The following is a 20,919-nucleotide window of genomic DNA, read 5'->3' as shown; positions in this document are numbered from 1 at the left end:
CAATCTAATCACAGGGACCACAGCCTTGTCTAACTCAATGAAACTAAGCCATGCCCGTGGGGCCACCCAAGACGGGCGGGCCATGGCGGAGAGCTCTGACAGAATGTGGTCCACTGGAGAAGGGAATGGCAAACCACTTCAGTATTCTTGCCTTGAGAACCCCATGAACAGTAGGAAAAGGCAAAATGATAGGATACTGAAAGGGGAACTCCCCAGGTCAGTAGGTGCCCAATATGCTACTGGAGATCAGTGGAGAAATAACTCCAGAAAGAATGAAGGGATGGAGCCAAAGGAAAAACGGTACCCAGCTGTGGATGTGACTGGTGAGAGAAGCAAAGTCCGATGCTGTAAAGAGCAATATTGCATAGGAACCTGGAATGTGAGGTCCATGAATCAAGGCAAATTGGAAGTGGTCAAACAAGAGATGGCAAGGGTGAACGTCGACATTCTAGGAATCAGCGAACTAAAATGGACTGGAAAGGGGGAATTTAACTCAGATGACCATTATATCTACTACTGCATGCAGGAATCCCTCAGAAGAAATGGAGTAGCCATCATGGTCAGCAAAAGAGTCTGAAATGCAGTACTTGGATGCAATCTCAAAAACGACAGAATGATCTCTGTTCATTTCCAAGGCAACCTATTCAATATCACAGTAATCCAAATCTAGGCCCCAACCAGTAATGCTGAAGAAGCTGAAGTTGAACGGTTCTATGAAGACCTACAAGACCTTTTAGAACTAACACCCAAAAAAGATGTCCTTTTCATTATAGGGGACTGGAATGCAAAAGTAGGAAGTCAAGAAACACCTGGAGTAACAGGCAAATTTGGCCTTGGAATATGGAATGAAGCAGGACAAAGGCTAATAGAGTTTTGCCAAGAGCACGCACTGGTCATAGCAAACACCCTCTTCCAGCAACACAAGAGAAGACTCTACACATGGACATCACCAGATGGTCAACACCGAAATCAGACTGATTATATTCTTTGCAGCCAAAGATGGAGAAGCTCTATACAGTCAGCAAAAACAAGACTGGGAGCTGACTGTGACTCAGATCATCAGCTCCTTATTGCCAAATTCAGACTTAAAAATGGGACCTAATTAAACTTAAAATCTTTTGCACAGCAAAGGACATCAGTGACAAAAGGACAATCTATGGAACAGGTGGCAATAGTTACAAATGACATGCCCAACAAAGTTATGTTGCTTTTTCCTGAAGACCTTCCAGTGGCTTCTCTTCTTGGTAAGAAGTAATAGAGTCATTCCAATTGGTACCCAAGGCCCCCGATTACCTCTAGGACATCATGATCTACCACTCTCCACCTCCCACTTTCTGTTCCAGCCACACTGACCAAGTTCTGCTTATTAGACACCACTGGAAGGCAATGGCACCCCACTCCAGTACTCTTGCCTGGAAAATCCCATGGACGGAGGAGCCTGGTAGGCTGCAGTCCATTCGGTCACCAAGAGTTGGACATGACTGAGTGACTTCACTTTCACTTTTGCTTTCGTGTACTGGAGAAGGAAATGGCAACCCTGTTCTTGCCTGGAGAATCCCAGGGACTGTGGAGCCTGGTGGGCTGCCGTCTATGGGGTCGCACAGAGTCGGACACGACTGAAGTGACTTAGCAGCAGCAGCAGACACCACTAAGAATATTCCTGCCTCAGGACCTTTGCACTTGCTATCCTCGCATCTCAGAATGCTCCTTCCCAGTATCCACATGGTTCAAAATCACCTTCTTTTTGTTTGTGCTCAGAGTGTCATCAGAGGGTCCTTTCCTGATTGCTTTAAACATAGCACCCACCTTCATTATCCCTTTATTGTTCATCATGGCACTTTTCACTACTTGGTTTTTATATTTATTCATGATGTCTCTTCCCATCAGAATGAAAGCAAGAGAAGAAGGCTCTTGTTTGGCTGCTATACCCCTAGTATCTTCAAAAGTTAAAGTGTTAGTCACTCAGTCGTGTCCAACTCTTTGTGACCCCCATGGACTGTAGCCCCCCAGGGGGCTGTCCATGGAATTCTCGAGGCAAGAATACTGGAGTGGGTTGCCATTTCCTTCTCCAGGGGATCTTCCCAAGCCAGGGATCGAACACGGTCCTCCCGCACTACAGGCAAACACTTTACCCACTTAATGCTAGGCATTTTAGTAATAAAAATAAAATGTACAGCAAGATTGTCCTGCCTCAGGCACATCGCTGAGGGCTTCATAAGTAGCATATAATTAATCTACAGAGCCCACGCTCTCTGTGCCAGGCGCGGAGCTTAGTGGCTTTGCAGGAGCTCCTGCGGTGGAGCCCACGCAGCCTACCAGACCCGGCGCGCGCGGCCTGTGGGTGGAGCTGGGGATCCGCTCCGCGCGGCAGCCGGCAGCGGGACGCGGCACCGCTAGAGCGCGCCCATGGCGCATGCTCCGCGGGAGCCGAGCGCCCGCTCGGAAGCGAAGGAGTCTACGCTGCACTTCCCGCGGCAGGCTGACCTGATTGGGAGCTCTAGATTGCCTGAGCCTAGCGCGGGCGCGGGCCGCGGGTCCAGCGAGGCTCCGCCCCCTCCAGGTTCCCCGCGGCCGCCCCAGCCACTCGAGCAGGCACTGCGGCTCTCGACAGCGGCCCGGGAGGACGGCTGCAGGTGAGTGCCGGCCCTGCTGCACTGTTAGGTGAGGGTTCCGCAGCATCGGCCTTCCTCCGCGGGCTCCGAGGGCCCCGCACCCTCCCGGGTGCTCATTCACACCGTCTGGGATCCTCTGCAGAACCCCTCTGCGCTGGTTCCCGGAGCATCCGAGGGCACCCGGGAGTTGAGGGCTCTCTTGAAGTTGCCCGTCCTTGCCTGGGCTGCAGCGACACCCGGGATTTCTGAGTCCCAGTTCCCCTACTTCCTCCTCGTCCTTTACTCGTATTAGCTCCGCCAGGCAGCCCCCAGACCTCGCTTACTTTTTAGCCAAAGGCATGGTCAAGGAACGGCTTGATACCTGTCCTGGTGAATATCCCGGCGATACTATTTAACCACTGGACATTTTGCTTCCAGTAATAAACCTGGGTGAGCCTCAGTTTCCTGGAAAAAGGATTTAACGGTACTGCAGAGAGTTGTAGGAGGCGTAATTAACATAGTAGGACCGAAGCGCTGCCTGAGAAATCTGGAGCATAGCAAGAGCTTAAATGGGCGTCAAAGTTATTCGTGTTGTTATTGTTAGCTGAATAACAAGCTGCTTTGGAGCTTATCGTTTCTTCAGCTACTGAACTCTGGACTGCCCCAATCCTGTTTTTCAGAATCTGTTGTGTGTCCACCCTTTGCTGGGTGCTGGGGGTTCAGAGTTGACCCAGAGACCGGCTCTGCCCTCAGGCTGGTGGAAAATGAAGACAGACAAGTACTTAGTTGGGCTGTTAACAATACCGAAAGAATTGAGATAAAGTTGCAGAGCCTACTGAATCCATCTTGGAGGAGGCTTTTTCTCCTTGATCTTCTTAGTCATCATCCTATGACACTTACTTGACTGATTTGTTGAGAAACTGTCCAGTGTTTGTTGGAGGGAAAAATCAGTTGGATGATTTTTCTAGTTGAGTAGCTTCAGATATTATCCTTCTGGAGCTTTCTTTGCAGACAGCTGCCCCAGATCCGGGAGCATTGGTACTGAGTGGAAGACACCGGGGGTGTTACTGTTTGAAACTGTGGTTACAAACTTTTACTTTTCTTTCTCAGTCTGCTTGGTATTCCGTAGTAATAATGGGCTTTGGGAAGGTTGTATTTATGATAAAGACCGGAACTGTACAGCCTTTCCTAACCACCGTGAAGAAATGCAGACTTGTGACTTTGCCTGTACAGATTCAAGATACTATCCGTTCCTGTCTAGAAATTGCAGGTTCACCACTGCTGGGAGAAATCACTCCATCACCAGCAGGAGATGCATCAGCAGAAGGGAGCTAGTTCACTTTTGCCATCATCTGAGAACCAGTTTCTTAAGACTGGTGGAACACTGGGTTCAAGCCCGTCTTAAAAACAGCTCTGTTGAATTACTGACATACAATACTAGCAGGACATGTTTAGAATGTACATTTTATGAATGTTCAATGTCATTAACCTGTCCATTACCCCTAAAGGATTCCTTGTGCATTGGGTACCCCTTTGCAGTGCTTACTTCCTGCCCCTCATTTCCCCAGGCAGCCATTTATCTGCTTTCTGTCAATAGAGATTAGGTTGCATTTTTCTAGAGTTTTATAGAAATGAAATCATATGTATTTATTTGATCTGGCTTTGTAAAGAATCCACCTGCCAATGCAGGAGACGCAAGAGATGCAGGTTCAATCCCTGGGTCAGAAAGATCCCCTGAAGTAGGAAATGGCAAACCACTCCAGTATTCTTGCCTGGAAAATTCCATGGGCAGAGAAGCCTGACGGGCTATAGTCCATGGGGCCGCAAAGAGTTGGACACGACTGAGCGACTGCACGCGTCATGTGCTTGGGACTGTGGTCTTTCACTCACCATAATTATTTTGAGATTCATCCATGTTATTTATTGCATTCCTTTTTATTGCTGTAGTATGTGTATATCATAATATATTGTTCCATTCACCCATTCAGGGTGTTTGGGTTTTTCTTGTGTTTGGCTATTGCCCATAGAGCTGTTACAAACATTTTTATACAAGTCTTTGTATTGAGATACACTCATCCATATCTTTTTAAAAATTTTATTTATTTTAGTTGGAGGATAATTGCTTTACAATATTGTGATGATTTTTGCCATACATAGACATGAATCAGCCACAGGTACACGTGTGTCCCCCCCATCATGAATCCCCCTCCCACCTTCCTCCCTACCCCATCCCTCTGGGTTGTCCCAGAGCACTGGCTTTGAGTGCCCTGCTTCATGCATCAAACTTGCACAGGTCTTACATATGGTAATATACACGTTTGTATGTTATTCTCTCAAATCATCCCACCCTCTCCTTCTCCCACATAGTCCAAAAGTCTGTTCTTTACATCTGTGTGTCTTTCTGTCTTGCATATAGGGTCACTGTTACCGTCTTTCTAAATTCCATATTTATGCGTTAATATACAGTATTGGTGTTTCTCTTTCTGAGTCTGAATAATAGGCTCCAGTTTCATTCACCTCTTTAGAACTGACTCAAATGTGTTCCTTTTTATAGCTGAGTAATATTCCATTGTGTATATGTGCCACAACTTCCTTGTCCATTCGTCTGCCATCATTCATGTCTTTAAGGGACTATATTTATTTTAAAATGTGTGGGAGGCTGGGGCTGTAGTCCCACTTTTGCCTCTGATCATTGGCGTGTCCTTGGAAGAGTCACTTCATTATGCCTTTAATATCCATCCGCAAAGTCTTTGCTGTGCTGTGATTTTGTGCCATCACTGTTAGAACTATATGGTCTGTGTTGATCCCTGGAGAGGGTCTCAGAAGCAGAAAGGGGCAATCTTCTTTCCTTCTATTTCTTCTGCAAGCTCTCTTATTTTTTTCATTTCACTTTTTTCCCCTTGGGTGACAAATTCTAATCCTAACATGTAACTTTCTGCAAGAAGGGAAGTGAAAAACTAGCAAGAATAGGAGTTCCTATCAGCTGAACTTCAGAACATTTAAATCACAGTTAGAGAGGAAAAGGTGGAAGGCTAACAGGCTCTGGAATTTGGGGGATCTTCCCTTTTCTCAGCATTCTCTTCTGAGTCCTCTCTTCCGCTCTTGCTCCAGGAACATTACGTCTAACTTTGTGGTGAGGAGGTGGGTGGGTGTTCTGGGATCGCAAGTTAACTGAGGGTGGTGGGTGGGAGGTTTCCTAGTTAAAAAGAATTCCTGAATTTTTTCTTTGAGGTGTGGCTTGAGTCATTTGTTCCGTATTTGTCCTTTGCCTAACTTTTCGCTGACGTAAACTGGTTCAGAACCTTGTATGGGAGCATTATTTACCAGTGTAATTTTGTGTAGTAAAATTGGTGTAGGCAAATAACAACAGACTGTTTTATACAGAATGAAAATGTGGCTCTGGGGTTTGCTGGTCTGTTTGGTCCTTGGGACCCTGCCTTCCCAGGCATCTGGATGGAAGCAGACACCTGTGGATCCTGAAACAAATATGAATGTGGTAAGTTTCTTAAAGGCATCTGCTTCTTGAAACGCATCTGTGATTAATGTTATTTTCTGAAATCCAGTTACATAGCTATATGAAGCTACAGACTCCGTTCTCTTTATTCTCATTATGCTTTTCTTGTTCTCTGAATCTCCAGTTCAGTTAGCAGGCCTTTACCCACTAGGTAATGTGTATTTTACAAACCTCTTTTTACTGATGAAATGATATACTTCTTAATAAGGTAAGTGATATTTTTAGACATTCATTTCATTATTAAATCTCACTGAATTTTTTTAAACAACAATAAAAAAGTGTTAAAACTTCCGAAGAATGTTAATACTGAATGTGTTGAACAAGAACAGATTACCAGTGTTCATACAAAAATCAGTTCAATACAAAAATCAAAGTATCTGAAAACAATTTTGTTAGAATAAATAAGCAAAAATATAATCCCTCAAGTAATGGAAACATTTCAAAGTTATGAATCTTAAGCAAACAATTAAATCTGGAGATTATTTAGGCATAAAATATCAGAAAAGTATAGATTGCTACAGAAAACAGCAGGTTTAAAACAGTGACACAACTGAAGAATCAGGCAGCTTTGGAGATTTTGATAAATTTATAGTCAGTCAAGAGAGTGCAACCTGTTATCAGGGTCTTAAGGTTACATTTTATCTCTTGTTCCTGATTTTTTCTTTTTAAGGTTTTTTAAAATTAAAAGCATTTTTCCTTTTTATTTTTTTTCTGTAAGAATGATAAACTTAAATCCTTTCAAGTATTTGTGGTAGAGAGAATCATGAGCACTTATTTACATTGTTTTCTGGATAACTGAGTTAGCTGTATGCCACTGAGCTCCTAATTAACAATTGCCCAATGGATTAAGTGGTACAAACTGCTATATGTAAAATGAAGAAGCTTCAAGGATATATTGTACAGCACAAGGACTATAGACAATATTTTATAATGACTATAAATGGAATTTAACCTTTAAAAATTATGAATCACTGTGTTGTATACTTGAAACTTATATTAAACATCAACTATCAGTTCAGTTCAGTTGCTCAGTTGTGTCCGACTCTTTGCAACCCCATGAACCGCAGCACGCCAGGCCTCCCTGTCCATCACCAACTCCTGGAGTTTACTCAAACTCATGTCCATTGAGTCGGTGATGCCATCCAACTATCTCATCCTCTGTCATTCCCTTCTCCCACCTTCAATCTTTCCCAGCATCAGAGTCTTTTCCAGTGAGTGAGTTCTCCGCATCAGGTGGCCCAGAGTATTGGAGTTTCAGCTTCAGCATCAGTCCTTCCAATGAATATATATTCAGTACTGATTTCCTTTAGGATGGACTGGTTGGATCTCCTTGCAGTCCAAGGGACTCTCCAGAGTTTTCTCCAACACCGTAGTTCAAAACCATTAATTCTTTGACACTCAGCTTTGTTTATAGTCCAACCCTCATATCCATACATGACTACTGGAAAAACCGTAGCTTTAACTAGCTGGACCTTGGCAAAGTAATGTCTCTGCTTTTTAATATGCTGTCTAAGTTTCTCATAACTTTTCTTCCAAAGAGTAAGTGTCTTTTAATTTCATGGCTGCAATCACCATCTGCAGTGATTTTGGAGCCCAGAAAAATAAAGTCAGCCACTGTTTCCACTGTTTCCCTATCTATTTCCCATGAAGTGAGGGGACCAGATGCCATGATCTTAGTTTTCTGAATGTTGACCTTTAAGCCAACTTTTTCACTCTCCTCTTTCACTTTCATCAAGAGGCTCTTTAGTTCTTCGCTTTCTGCCATAAGTGTGGTGTCATCTGCATATCTGAGGTTATTGATATTTCTCCCGGCAATCTTGATTCCAGCTTGTGTTTCTTCCAGTCTGGTGTTTCTCATGATGTACTCTGCATGTAAGTTAAATAAAGCAGGGTGACAATATACAGCCTTGATGTACTCCTTTCCCTACTTGGAACCAGTCTATTGTTCCATGTCCAGTTCTAACTGTTGCTTCCTGACCTGCATACAGATTTCTCAGGAGGCAGGTCGAGTGGTGTGGTATTCTCATCTCTTTCAGAATTTTCCACAGTTTATTGTGATCCACATAGCCAAAGTCTTTGGCATAGTCAATAAAGCAGAAGTAGATGCTTTTCTGGAACTATTTTGCTTTTTCAATGATTCAGTGGATGTTGGCTTTTGATCTCTGGTTCCTCTGCCTTTTCTAAACCCAGCTTGAACATCTGGAAGTTCATGGTTCATGTACTGCTGAAGCCTGGGTTGGAGAATTTTGAGCATTACTTTGCTAGTGTGTGAGATGAGTGCAATTGTGCAGTAGTTTGAGCATTCCCTCAATAAAAAAGAAGAAAGAGAACCTAACTGCCCCATGGATCTTTCCTTATGTGAATTTGATCATTATTCCTTTTCATCTTTCCCCCTGGTTTTATTGAGATGTAATGGACATATAGCATTGAATTAGTTTAAGATGTACAAGATAGTGATTTGCTCTGGGTCTGTATCATTTTATCTTGTTCAACTCTACCTTGACATTCTAGTGTAGATTTATTGGTCCACTGATTAAAAACAGATGAATACTTTTTATCCTTCATTTCCCAGGATGGGGCCTCTTGAAACAAGGAAAATTGTAGATTACAGAATTAACTGGCATACTTAGAAAAGAAAGAAAGAAGTGTTTATTTTGCCTGGGAGCCAGGATGGAACCAAAGAAGCCCAAGGCTATGGTAAAATAAGGCACACTTGGTGCAGAACATGTTAGAATGGTGAAACCAAGGTTTAACTAAGCGTCTGTGAGTAGAATGCAGGGGTAAACAAGTGAAGGATTTACTCTTGTGATGGAGATTGGCTACTAGATTGAGCAGACTAAAATTTCAGTAATGATTGGTTTCTTAAATAAAACTTAGTCATTGACATTTTGTCTTCTTCTTTGCTCCACAGAGTGAAATTATCTCTCACTGGGGATTCCCTAGTGAGGAACACTTCGTTGTGACAGCAGATGGGTATATTCTTTGCCTTAACCGAATTCCCCATGGGAGGAAAAACCGTTCCGACAAAGGTATGGGTATTTGTTGAGATAGGAAAGTTCTGAAAATTTAATTGCATTGCTGGAATTTGGCTGGTTTTTATATCAGTCACAAGTTCAGATTTAACATGAAAACATTGAAATGGGATTGTCTTTTAGATCAAAGTACTCAACATATTACACTGATGCAAGATATATAAAAACACTTCTTTTAAAGAAGCAAGGACAAAAATCATCTAATTTCATTTTCAGTTAAAGATTCAAAGGTCAGGTTTGTTTGAGAATATGCTAAATATCTCATTGTTATAAGGAAGCATTTTATTTAATAGAGTGATTTGAACATTAATTAGATAGCTCTTGCTATTTGAAAATTACTTAATTTTTTGAGTAGGTAATGTCACATAGTTCAAAAATTGAAGAGAATGAAAAGCTACACAGTAAAATACCTCCCTCCTATTTCATTCTTTACCGCCCCAGTTTTTCTATGTATCCTTCCAAAATTTCTTTATTTTAAATTTGTGTCTAAAAAAGTCTCTTTAGAAACAAACATAAATTATTATTTTCCCTGCTTGCCTTTTAATTTAGAATGTGGCATATAATACACATTTTTGTTTCTTGAATTTTTTTGTTTAATGTTTTGAGTATTTTTCATACAGTAAAGGGTACTTTATCATTCATCTCTACCAATACATAGTTTTCCATTGTATAACTGTCATGATTTATTTAGCAAGTGTTCTCTTAGTGGCATTTGGACTATTTCTGCTCTTCTATAAACAAGTACTGCTGCTGTAAATAACCTTGTTTATGTGCAAGTTTATTTGTAAGATACACTTTCAGAAATAGAATTTTTGGGTCAGAGGATATGTGGATTTGTGATTTTGATGTGTGTGTGTTAGCCACTCAGTCATGTCTGACTCTTTGTGACCCCATGGACTATAGCCCTCAGGGCTCTGTCCATGGAATTCTCCAGGCAAGAATACTGGAGTGGGTTGCTATTCCCTTCTCCAGGGGATCTTCCTGACCCAGGGATCAAATCCAAATCTCCTTGCATTGGCAGGCAGACTCTTTACCATCAGAACCACCAGGGAAGACCCAGATATTGTTAAATTACTTTCCATGTGTGGTGCTGGTAACTATACTTATTAGGAATACTTGAAAGTTCTTATAGCTTTGGCTTAAAATATAGGCATATTTTTCCTGTGTCTCATAACTCAAGCAAAACTGTGGTTTCCAGTGCAGATTGAAGAATTTCTAGATAGACTTCTTGAAATCACTGAACAGACATCAGAGTAAGGATCTGATCCTTAGTTAATTGTCTCTCTAGATACAGATTTTTTTTTTTTAACACTTTTTGTTTTTAGAAACTTTCCTTAGGCTACTAAGGTGAGATTAAGGTAAATGGATAACTGTGTCTTCTTCAAAATTTTATGTGAGTAGAAAATTGTTTTTCAAAGTGAATTTAAAAGCCCTCTGTGTTAACTGAGCTTTATATCACTGTCTATTTTTCTCTTAATAAAATCTGATTTATCTATGTTTTTCTCCCATAAATTCTAGCCATACTGAGTCTTTTGATGATATTAACTGGTGAAGACAGCCAGTGCTCTTTTTGAAAGTTAATTTCTGACTCTTGAGTTTTATGATTTATAGATCCTCCTAAATGTATGTTACAAAATGGGAAATGAGTTACAACAAGGGTTTCTGTTTTTCTTCTGCTCAAGACACACAAAACATTTCAGAATGAACATGTGATCTTGATTTCCTTCCTCTTTTTTAAAGTGAACCTTGTATACAGATTTCAGATTCAATATAAAGAAAGATATGTATTGATACTGTTTCTCTTAAAAGTGGCTAGTTGACTAATATAATTAGTAATGTGAGCCATTGTTAGAAGATATAGGAAACCTCAGTGAAAACAAGCTTAGAAAATGTGCCTCCTTTTTCCATATCCACCTCCAGGCTTTTCTCTCCTATAGCAATTAAAGCAAATAGTGCCGGGTGCCTTCCTGTGGTATTTATCTCAGCCACTGCAGGTGAAATTGCTGTACCCTGGAAAAGGTCAGTTTTCATTCCAGTCCCAAAGAAAGGCAATGCCAAAGAATGCTCAAACTACCGCACAATTGCACTCATCTCACACGCTAGTAAAGTAATGCTCAAAATTCTCCAAGTCAGGCTTCAGTAGTACATGAACCATGAACTTCCAGATATTCTAGCTGGTTTTAGAAAAGGCAGAGGAACCAGAGATCAAATTGTCAACATCCACTGGATCATAGAAAAAGCAAGAGAGTTCCAGAAAAACATCTATTTCTGCTTTATTGACTATGCCAAAGCCTTTGACTGTGTGGATCACAAGAAACTGTGGAAAATCATGAAAGAGATGGGAATACCAGACTACCTAACCTGCCTCTTGAGAAATCTGTATGCAGGCCAGGAAGGAACAATTAGAACTGGACATGGAACAACAGACTGGTTCCAAATAGGAAAAGGAGTACGTCAAGGCTGTATATTGTCACCCTGCTTATTTAACTTCTATGCAGAGTACATCATGAGAAACGCTGGACTGGAAGAAACACAGGCTGGAATCAAAATTGCCGGGAGAAATATCAATAACCTCAGATATGCAGATGACACCACCCTAATGGCAGAAAGTGAAGAGGAACTAAAGGGCCTCTTGATGAAAGTAAAAGAGGAGAGTGAAAAAGTTGGCTTAAAGCTCAACATCCAGAAAATGAAGATCATGGCATCTGGTCCCATCACTTCATGGGAAATAGATGGGGAAACAGTGGAAACAGTGTCAGACTTTATTTGGGGGAGCTCCAAAATCACTGCAGATGGTGACTGCAGCCATGAAATTAAAAGACGCTTACTCCTTGGAAGAAAAGTTATGACCAACCTAGATAGCATATTCAAAAGCAGAGACATTACTTTGCCGACTAAGGTCCGTCTAGTCAAGGCTATGGTTTTTCCAGTGGTCACGTATGGATGTGAGAGTTGGACTGTGAAGAAAGCTGAGCGCTGAAGAATTGATGCTTTTGAACTGTGGTGTTGGAGAAGACTCTTGAGAGTCCCTTGGACTCCAAGGAGATCCAACCAGTCCATTCTGAAGGAGATCAGGCCTGGGATTTCTTTGGAAGGAATGATGCCAAAGCTGAAACTCCAGTACTTTGGCCACCTCATGCGAAGGATTGACTCACTGGAAAAAACTTTGATGCTGGGAGGGATTAGGGGCAGGAGAAGAAGGGGACGACAGAGGATGAGATGGCTCGATGGCATCACTGACTCGATGGACGCAAGTGTGAGTGAACTCCGGGAGTTAGTGATGGACAGGGAGGCCTGGCGTGCTGTGATTCATGGGGTTGCAGAGTAGGACACGACTGAGCGACTGAACTGAATTGAACTGAGGAAGTGAGCATCCTTCTTGATTTGCTTTTAGGTGATAGGAAGGAGAAACGGGGGAATTCTGTCTGCCCATAAGTACTTTGGTGCTTTCACCTCTGTAGGTCTTGGGTTCTTCATTTTTAAAAACAATCGATTGCCTGAGATGATCTCAGAGTTCCCTATTAGTCTTTATTTCTCCCTAGTTGTGTGGGTTAGATTTCTTTTCTTTCTTTTTTTTTGACAGGGGTATGTGGATTGGGGCAGTGGCTATCTTTGGTCTTCAGAATGGGGAACAGATGAAGGCACTCTAAGTCTGGTCATAGCATCAAGTCCCTGCCCTTTTCCTCTGCTCTGCAGAGGCCTCCCTGTAGAGAATCAGTGATGTGTATGTAAGTAACACCTTCTATGAGCTAAGCTCAGAGACAAGTCTGGAAGCACGCTATGACGGTGGTCAGTTATCTAAAGGAGTTTGTGTTTCTCCCCGGAAGTGCACAGGTCCTTCTCTGATGGTTTGCGTCTCCTTGGTCCACGGCTGAGCATGGTTCTGCCCTGCCCTTCACTCTCGTCCTGGGGCAGTGTTGTCAGCGGGGCTGGTCTGGCTTATTTAAGCCAGATAGACAGACAGAATACATAAAATCCTTCACACCCAACTTGGAAGCTGGCTCATCCCTGCCGCTTCCTCTCCTGTTAATAACACCTCATTGTCCTAATGCCCAGGACCAGAAACTGCACAGTCACTCTTGACTCCCATCCTCCAGGAGCTGACAAGTCCTCTCTAGGCTCCCATGTTACATGGCTTCCATTTAGCCTTTTCCTCTCTGCCAGGCCAGCACCCTACCTTATGCTCTCGTGACTGCTTACCTGGCCATCTGAAATAAACTCAGAATCTGAGAGAGAGAAAGAATTTCAAAACAAGGATAGGGCTATTCATCCTGCTTATCTTTTAAGAGATTAATGCTCTTAATGCATAAGAAAATAATGCCGTATATCTGTACTATTTATAAGTCATTACATGATCCTTTAAAACATAATTCACTTATCAAGAATGAAGTGAAGCTGTTCTTCCTACTCTTCTCTTTTTAAAAAATAATTTTTTTAAAATTTCTTTTTGACCATCCAGGCTCTTTGTTGCTGTGGGGGCTTTTCTCTGGCTGTGATGAGCAGGGACTACTGTCTACTTGTGGTTCGAAAGCTTCTCATTGCAGGGGCTTGTGGGCTTCCCTTATAGCTCAGTTGGTAAAGGATCTGCCTGCAAGGCAGGAGACCCTGGAGAAGGGATAGGCTACCTACTCCAGTATTCTTGGGCTTCCCTTGTGGCTCAGCTGGTAAAGAATCTGCCTGTAATGTGGGAGACATGGGTTCGATCCCTGGGTGGGGAAGATCCCTTGGAGAAAGGAAAGGCTACCCACTCCAGTATTCTGGCCTGGAGAATTCCATGGACTTGTATGGTGTCACAAAGATTCAGACATGACTGAGTGACCCTCACTTTCACTTTGACTTTTTTTCTGAGCACAGTAGCGGGGCAGGCTTCGGTATTTGTGGCAAGTGGGCTCAGTAATGGCTATGGTTTTTCCAGTGGTCATGTATGGATGTGAGAGTTGGACTGTGAAGAAAGCTGAGCGCTGAAGAATTGATGCTTTTGAACTGTGGTGTTGGAGAAGACTCCTGAGAGTCCCTTGGACTGCAAGGAGCTCCAACCAGTCCATTCTAAAGGAGATCAGCCCTGGGTGTTCTTTGGAAGGAATGATGCTGAAGCTGAAACTCCAGTACCTTGGCCACCTCATGCGAAGTGTTGACTTATTGGAAAAGACTCTGATGCTGGGAGGGATTGGGGGCAGGAGGAAAAGGGGACGACAGAGGATGAGATGGCTGGATGGCATCACCAACTTGATGGATGTGAGTTTGAGTGAACTCCGGGAGTTGGTGATGGACAGGGAGGCCTGGCGTGCTGCGATTCATGGGCTCGTGGAGAGTTGGACATGACTGAGCGACTGAACTGAACTGAACTGGGCTCTGTAGTTGGGGCTTGAGGGCTCTAGAGCACAGGCTCAGTAGTGGTGTCCCACAGGCTTAGTTGCTCTGCCTGCCGAATGTGGGATATTCCCTGATCAGAGATTGAACCTGTTGTGTTGACATGCAGATTCTCTACCTCTGAGCCACCAGGGAAGCCCCTGCCCTTCTTAGTGTAGTTTATTTTTTTCTCAGTTTTTGTGTTCTGTTGTGATGCTACAGCCTTACCCCTGGTTCAGGGATGCTAACAACCCTTCTATAGATGGTTGCAAAGTTGGAGTTTCTATGAGGGGACTAGGGTGGTGCTGTGCTGCGCTTAGTCCCTCAGTCGTGTCTGACTCTTTGCAACCTCATGGACTGTGGCCTGCCAGGCTCCTCTGTCCATGGAGATTCTCCAGGCAAGAATTCTGGAGTGGGTTGCCATGCCCTCCTCCAGGGGATTTTCCCAACTCAGGGATCGAACCCAGGTCTCCAGCATTGCAGGCAAATTCTTTACTGTCTGAGCCACCAGGGAAGCCCAAGAATACTGGAGTGGGTAGCCTGTCCCTTCTTCACCTTGCCAATGTCGCCTCCATTACTTATTTATAGATACCACATCCTTGTGGAACCTTAGTTAAAGCTGCGTGGTGAGCGGCTTTCAATCCTGTCTCAGTGGCCCCCTCCGATTTTATGTAGAGCCTCACTTGGGGATCATCAAAAGATTTTTATCACAGGCCTTGGCTGCATGACCCTTCTAACCATGTCAACTGCTTTCCTTTCTACCAGCCTCCTTGTTCTCATCCATCTCATGTAGTTCTGCAGGATTAAGCTTCTTAGAGCCCAAGTATAATTATATGATACTGCCATTCAACAGTCTTCATGAATCTAATAAATAACGATAACACCATTCCTTAAGGTTGTGTGCTGGCTGATGTCTGTACTATTCACCCGCATTTTGTATAGCAGTGGAGTTGTGAAGTTCGCCTTGGGTATGTGCAGAGAACTTCACGAATCCCCAAGTTAGTGATCACAGTCATAGGATAGGATGTCTGTGGTGTCTTCTTCTGTAGAATGGGATAGACTATCTCTTTCATCTGGTTTATGAGGAGTGCTTGAGAACCGTTGATCTTTACCCATAGTCTAAGAAACGTTTCTCATTGGCACAGATTTAAATTGGCACCATAGCCAAATTGCAAATGGTATCGTTGAAGTTGTATCAGTTTATAAGTATTACGGAGCCACTCTTTCACACTCTCAAATCCAAACGAGTTATTCCCCTTTTGCTAATTTCTCTCTGGGCCTCAGCTGGTGACTCAACCCATTGGAATGGTGATCACTGTGCCTACCATCTTCATTTCTACACATCCGTAAAAACACTTTTTTCCCCATCCTTGCAGCCCCACCCGGCTTAACTGTCCACTCTGCCTGGTTGCTTGAGCAGGAAGGAAACCACTTCCTCTGAACTCCCAAACGTCTTGCTGGTAAACCTCTTGAGGTCCTCTCCTTACTCTGCTGTGGGGTTGACTTAGGTGTGCACTTCTCTCTACCCTGACCCCCAGTCCCTCCCACAGCTGTGTTTGAAGGAGGAGGCTGCAGTTTTTGTCACCTTTGTATTCTTCACAGCAACCAGCATGGCCGTATTGTCCGCGTGGCTGGCCTCATTCAGAGCTGTATCTGGCAGTCATCAAAACTGTGATTCTGAGGGAGATGAAGGCAGCAGATCCTCTCTCAAGTAAAATAAAATAGACACTTGTGCACACACAGGTATTATATTCAGATGCAGAGAGTTTATGGACCCAGTGGAGAATCCCCTGATTTAGACAATCATTTATCTGTCTCGTCAGACCTCTACTAATCAGGCGGCTTGAAATGTGTATTTAGAAATCTCTTGGAGACCAGTAGAGCATGTGTGGGCTGTTTCTCTGTGTTACACAACCTTCTCTCTCAAGTGTTGAGCTCCACCCCCCTTCCTTTACACTAATTCTGTAAGGGAATTGAAATTCAGAAATTCATCCTTCATAGGGAAGTGGTTATATTTTCATCTGCTGAGCCTTATTTCAGAAAGTCATGGGATGCTGGCACTGGAAGGATCTCAGAGTCCTGCCTGAACCGAGGATTTGGAGAGCTTGCATTTTTAACATAACTCCCTAGTGGATTCCAAGGTAAAATCCTAGGGTTTGGGAACCCTGGTTTTAGAGCAGCATACCCTCATTTTACTGGGCAAGACAGTTAAGTTTAATGAGGGAAAGGAATTTGCTTTACATCAAAGGCTAGTGGCCCAGCCAGTCTGACTCCAGGTTCAGTATTCTTTGAGCTGGAGTGTGTGACCTTATGTATTTAATAAGCATAGAGCAAGTTGAATCTATGGGAGTTAAAATATTTATTTTATTTGGCTAAAACACAGAAATAAAGGCCTTGTCCCAAATAGGTAAAATAGCAACATGATCAGTGAGGCAGACTTACTTCTTGCTTAATTGCGAAATAAACTAAACTAAAGCGGTCATCAGATAAAGCGCCAACAATGGAACATTCATATCTGAAAAGTGGTTGTTCTACCGGCCCGCTGAGTGAAGTGCATTCTGGAGTGTAATTGTCTTTGTGAAGAAACAGGCTCTCTGAACTTTGCCTCGGCAAAACTCCTCAGGGGTTGCCCAATGAACTTTTGAGTTATAATTAAAATTTTACAACCTGACTTTTGAGTTAGGTTTTGCAGGAAAAGGCCATCAGCCTGTGTTTGTTTTTTTTTTTTAATATGTTTTAGGATTCCAGCCAATTTCTGAATTTTCTGTTTTTATATGTGACTCCTAAGGAAACCATTTCCAAAATGCAGTGCTCTACCAAGCTAAACAGAGGCCTTGATCAACTGGAATGCAATTCCTCCCCCCGGGTGGCACTGGATAGACGTAGGACCATTAGTCAGTGCCTGGACCTGTTGACTCTGGCTCTCTGAGCTCATGCCCTTGGACCTTGATGACACACTGGGTGTGGGGCTGTGTTCGGACCCTCTGCCTAACTTGAGTGCCGCAAGGCTCTGTCAGCTGCACAGCAGTTTCTTTTGTATTTGCAGATTGGGGCCAGGAGCAGAGAGTCAGAGTGGAGAGAGGAGATGCTCGGCTTGGCAGCCCTCCTTCCCCTGTACTCCCTGTCTTCCTCCTGTTTAACCTTAGTGTTTTATCAGGGAGGAATTCCCCAGCCACTCACACCCAGTCCAGCCTCTGGCTACACATTCCCATAGCTGTCTGTGTGTTTCCCTCACAGCAGTTAAGACAGTTAAGACAATAAATAATAGTATATTATGTGGGTGATGATGATTGTAATCTCTGGCTTGCCTACTAGACTGCGAGCTCTCGGAGAGCCCAGACCTTTTCTGATTACTTGATAATCTCTCCAGTCCAGCGCTTTAGTTTGCCTGCTTGTGCAGTCCTGGTCCTTCTGGGGCCTGGGTTGACCAAAGCATCTTTGTGATGACTCTTTATGATGACCACAGGGGAGTAGGATCCTCCTGAGTTCAGAGGCACGGCACCTCTGTTTAAAGGCAGGCTGTGGCAGCAGAGAAGGGCATGGAAAGCAGAAAGGCAGTTTGCCATGGAGATAAGGGGCACTTTAATGTCACATGATCACACGGTTCCCAGCTCCACCATATACTCACTGTATCTGCATCCTGGGACAAATTATTTGTTTTTTTTCTATGCCTCAGAGACCCCATCTATAACACGGGAAGAGTAACATAAATGGTCTAGCGCCATCGTGGGTACGAATTAAGCTCTAATTAAGGCTGTGCCCTGGAAAGTGCACATGGTGTATCTCTGTGTGTGTGTGAATTTGTTGTTGTTCAGTTGCTAAATTGTGTCTGACTCTTTGCCACCTCATGGACTGTAGCATGCCAGGCTTCCCTGTCCTCCACTATCTTCTGGAGTTTGCTCGAATTCATGTTCGTTGAGTGGGTGATGCTGTCTAACCATCTCATCCTCTGTCACCCTTTTCTCCTCCTGCCTTCAGTCACTCCCACCATCAGGGTCTTTTCCAATGAGTTGGCTCATCGCTTCAGGTGGCCAAAGTATTGGCGCTCTGGCTACAGTCCTTCCAGTTAATATTCAGGGTTGATTTCATTTAGGCTTGACCAGCTTGATCTCTTTGCAGTCCAAAAGAATATCAAGAGTCTTCTCCAGCACCACAATTCAAAAGCATCGTTTCTTCAGAGCTCAGCCTTCTTTATGTTTCAGCTCTCACATCCGTATGTGACTACTGGCAAGTCCGTAGCTTTGAGTATGCACTCTTGTTTTTTTTTTTCTTTCCTTTCCTTTCTTCATTCCTTCACTATCGCATTTATTTATCAAATTTACCGGCAGTGAGCACCGCATGGCAGACTCAGCGTCAGCTGCCACAGAGGCTGCAGTGAACGAGACAGAATGGTTGCTGCCTTCTTGTTGCTTAGCAATCATCGTGACCATGGCTACTGTTGGGGAGAGAGGCGCCCGGAGGACGGGGTATTTTTCTTCCCTGCTCTGTGATCCCAGCACTGTTGTGTTCCTTCCTGCTGAGGGTCATGACCTTTTTAGCAGGGTGACTGTGAAATGTGAGTGCAGTGATCTGGACTTCCCTAGTGGCTCAGACTTTAAAGAATCTGCCTGTAATGCAGCAGACCTGGGTTCAGTGTCTGGGTTGGGAAGATCCCTTGGAGGAGGGAATGGGAACCCACTCCAGTATTCTTGCTTGGAAAACCCCATGGACAGAGGAGCCTGGCAGGCTACAGTCCATGGGATTGCAGAGAGTCCTGGTCTGGGATTGCCAGCTGTGTAATTTTGCACAGGTAACTTAGCTACACTGTACCTCAGAGTCCTTATCTGAAAAATGAGGGTAAAAGCTAGTACCCAACTATTTCGTTAAATTCCTATTGCTGCTGTAACAAACCACCACAAACTTGGTGGCTTAAAACAGCACAGATGTTTTTATCTTACTGTTCTGCAGGTCACAAGTCCTGTGATCAAGGTAGGGTTGCCTGCTGGAGGCACTTGGGAAGATCCCTTTTCTTGCCTTTTCCAGCTTCTGGAAGCTACCCACCGTACCTGCCCCATTCTCTATCCTCAAATCAAGTAGCATTTTCCAGTTTCTGTCTCATTCTGACCCTCTTAGAGGGACCCTTGTGGTTACATTGGGCCTACTGGATAACCTAGGATGATACCCCATCTTGAGATTCTTAATCATATCTGCAAAGTTCCTTTGGCCACATGAGGTAACATGTTCACAGGTTCCAGGAATTAGGAATGGGTTTCCCCAGTGGCTCAGTGGTAAAGAATCCACCTGCCAATTCAGGAGATGTGGGTTTGATCCCTGGGTTGGGAAGATCCCCTGGAGAAGGAAATGGAAACCCATTCCAATATTTTTGCCTAGAAAATCCCATGGACAGAGGAGCCTGGCCAACTATGGTCCATGGGATCTCAAAAGTGTCAGACACAACTTAGCGACTAAACAATACAGTAACTTTGATGGGCCACTGTTGAGCCTACTGCCCAACTCAGCAAGATGCGTGGTTTCTCATCTGAGATGGTACATGTCGAGTGTTTAGCATGGTGCCTGACACGGTCAACACTTAGTGTGCTCTTACTGTGACTGAGATTATGTTACCATGGCTAAAGAATGCCCGTTCATGTTGTCTTTCTTCACAGAGCTGTTCTAATAATAATTAATTACCGTAGTACACTTATTATTATTATTGTGAGTCACTATCATTTATCAACCATTGTGTCATTCCCCACTTTAGATAAGCACATCTATATTCCAGACAGATTGAGTAAATCCTATAGGGTTTCATACCCAGGAAGAACCCAAGTCTGGTCCGTGCCTGTGTCCTGATCTTTGTGATCTGCTCCTCCGCCTCCTCCTTTCGGTTCTTCATTGGACCTCCGCTGAGTTCACAGCGTTTTCCAGTGTGGTGGAGGCCCGTCCGGACACTGCCCTGGTAGAGAAGGCCAGTGCCTTGGGAGGTGGGAGGAACTTCCGTAGACACCCAGTTATCTTCCTCTTGTGAGGCTGTGGGCTCAGCAGATTCATTTTTGAAGCCTGAGTAATCCCTTCCGGGCTCCCACCCATGTTTGGCCCTATCAGGGCCATCACGGGACTGCATCTCTTTGCTGGCTCTGTGCTGACTACGTAGGCGACTGATAAAGTCACTCACCCTCTCTGGGCTAAAGGTGCCCGTAGGCCTTTTCCTCAGCCTGCAGCCCTCGTACAGCCAGTTTGGACAAACTCACAGTAGGGCTCTTCAGGAAAGACAGCCCTTGTCCCGTTGTGTTGGTCTGTTGCTCAGACAGACCAGGCTGCAGCTGCTGGCATGCGTGGACTAGGCTGGTCCTTGGGAGAATCGCCTGTGTACAGAGGGGTGCACAGTAATAGCTAGCTGTGACTTCAGTCAGCTTCTCTCAGCAGGATGAAGAGAAATCTGATTAAAGTAATT

The 20,919-nt window shown here is 43.9% G+C and overlaps 1 protein-coding gene across 1 annotated transcript in view; it reads left to right on the top strand.

Annotated features, from left to right (window-relative positions):
- The first annotated feature begins 2,418 nt into the window (after positions 1 to 2,418).
- LIPA (lipase A, lysosomal acid type) overlaps positions 2,419 to 20,919 on the top strand; it is a 42,015-nt gene continuing 23,514 nt past the window's right edge. The window contains exons 1-3 of the mRNA XM_040254698.1: positions 2,419 to 2,633; positions 5,976 to 6,087; positions 9,017 to 9,134. Of these exons, the coding sequence (XP_040110632.1) occupies positions 5,977 to 6,087; positions 9,017 to 9,134 (229 nt within the window). The 5' untranslated portion in view covers positions 2,419 to 2,633; position 5,976. The remainder of the gene's footprint in view (positions 2,634 to 5,975; positions 6,088 to 9,016; positions 9,135 to 20,919) is intronic.

Source organism: Oryx dammah, unplaced genomic scaffold (genome assembly GCF_014754425.2).
Source record: "Oryx dammah isolate SB20612 unplaced genomic scaffold, SCBI_Odam_1.1 HiC_scaffold_14, whole genome shotgun sequence".
In the NCBI taxonomy this organism is placed as follows: Eukaryota; Metazoa; Chordata; class Mammalia; order Artiodactyla; family Bovidae; genus Oryx; species Oryx dammah.
Note: the sequence above shows the minus strand (reverse complement) of the source record. Positions and strands in the feature narration are given on the sequence as shown.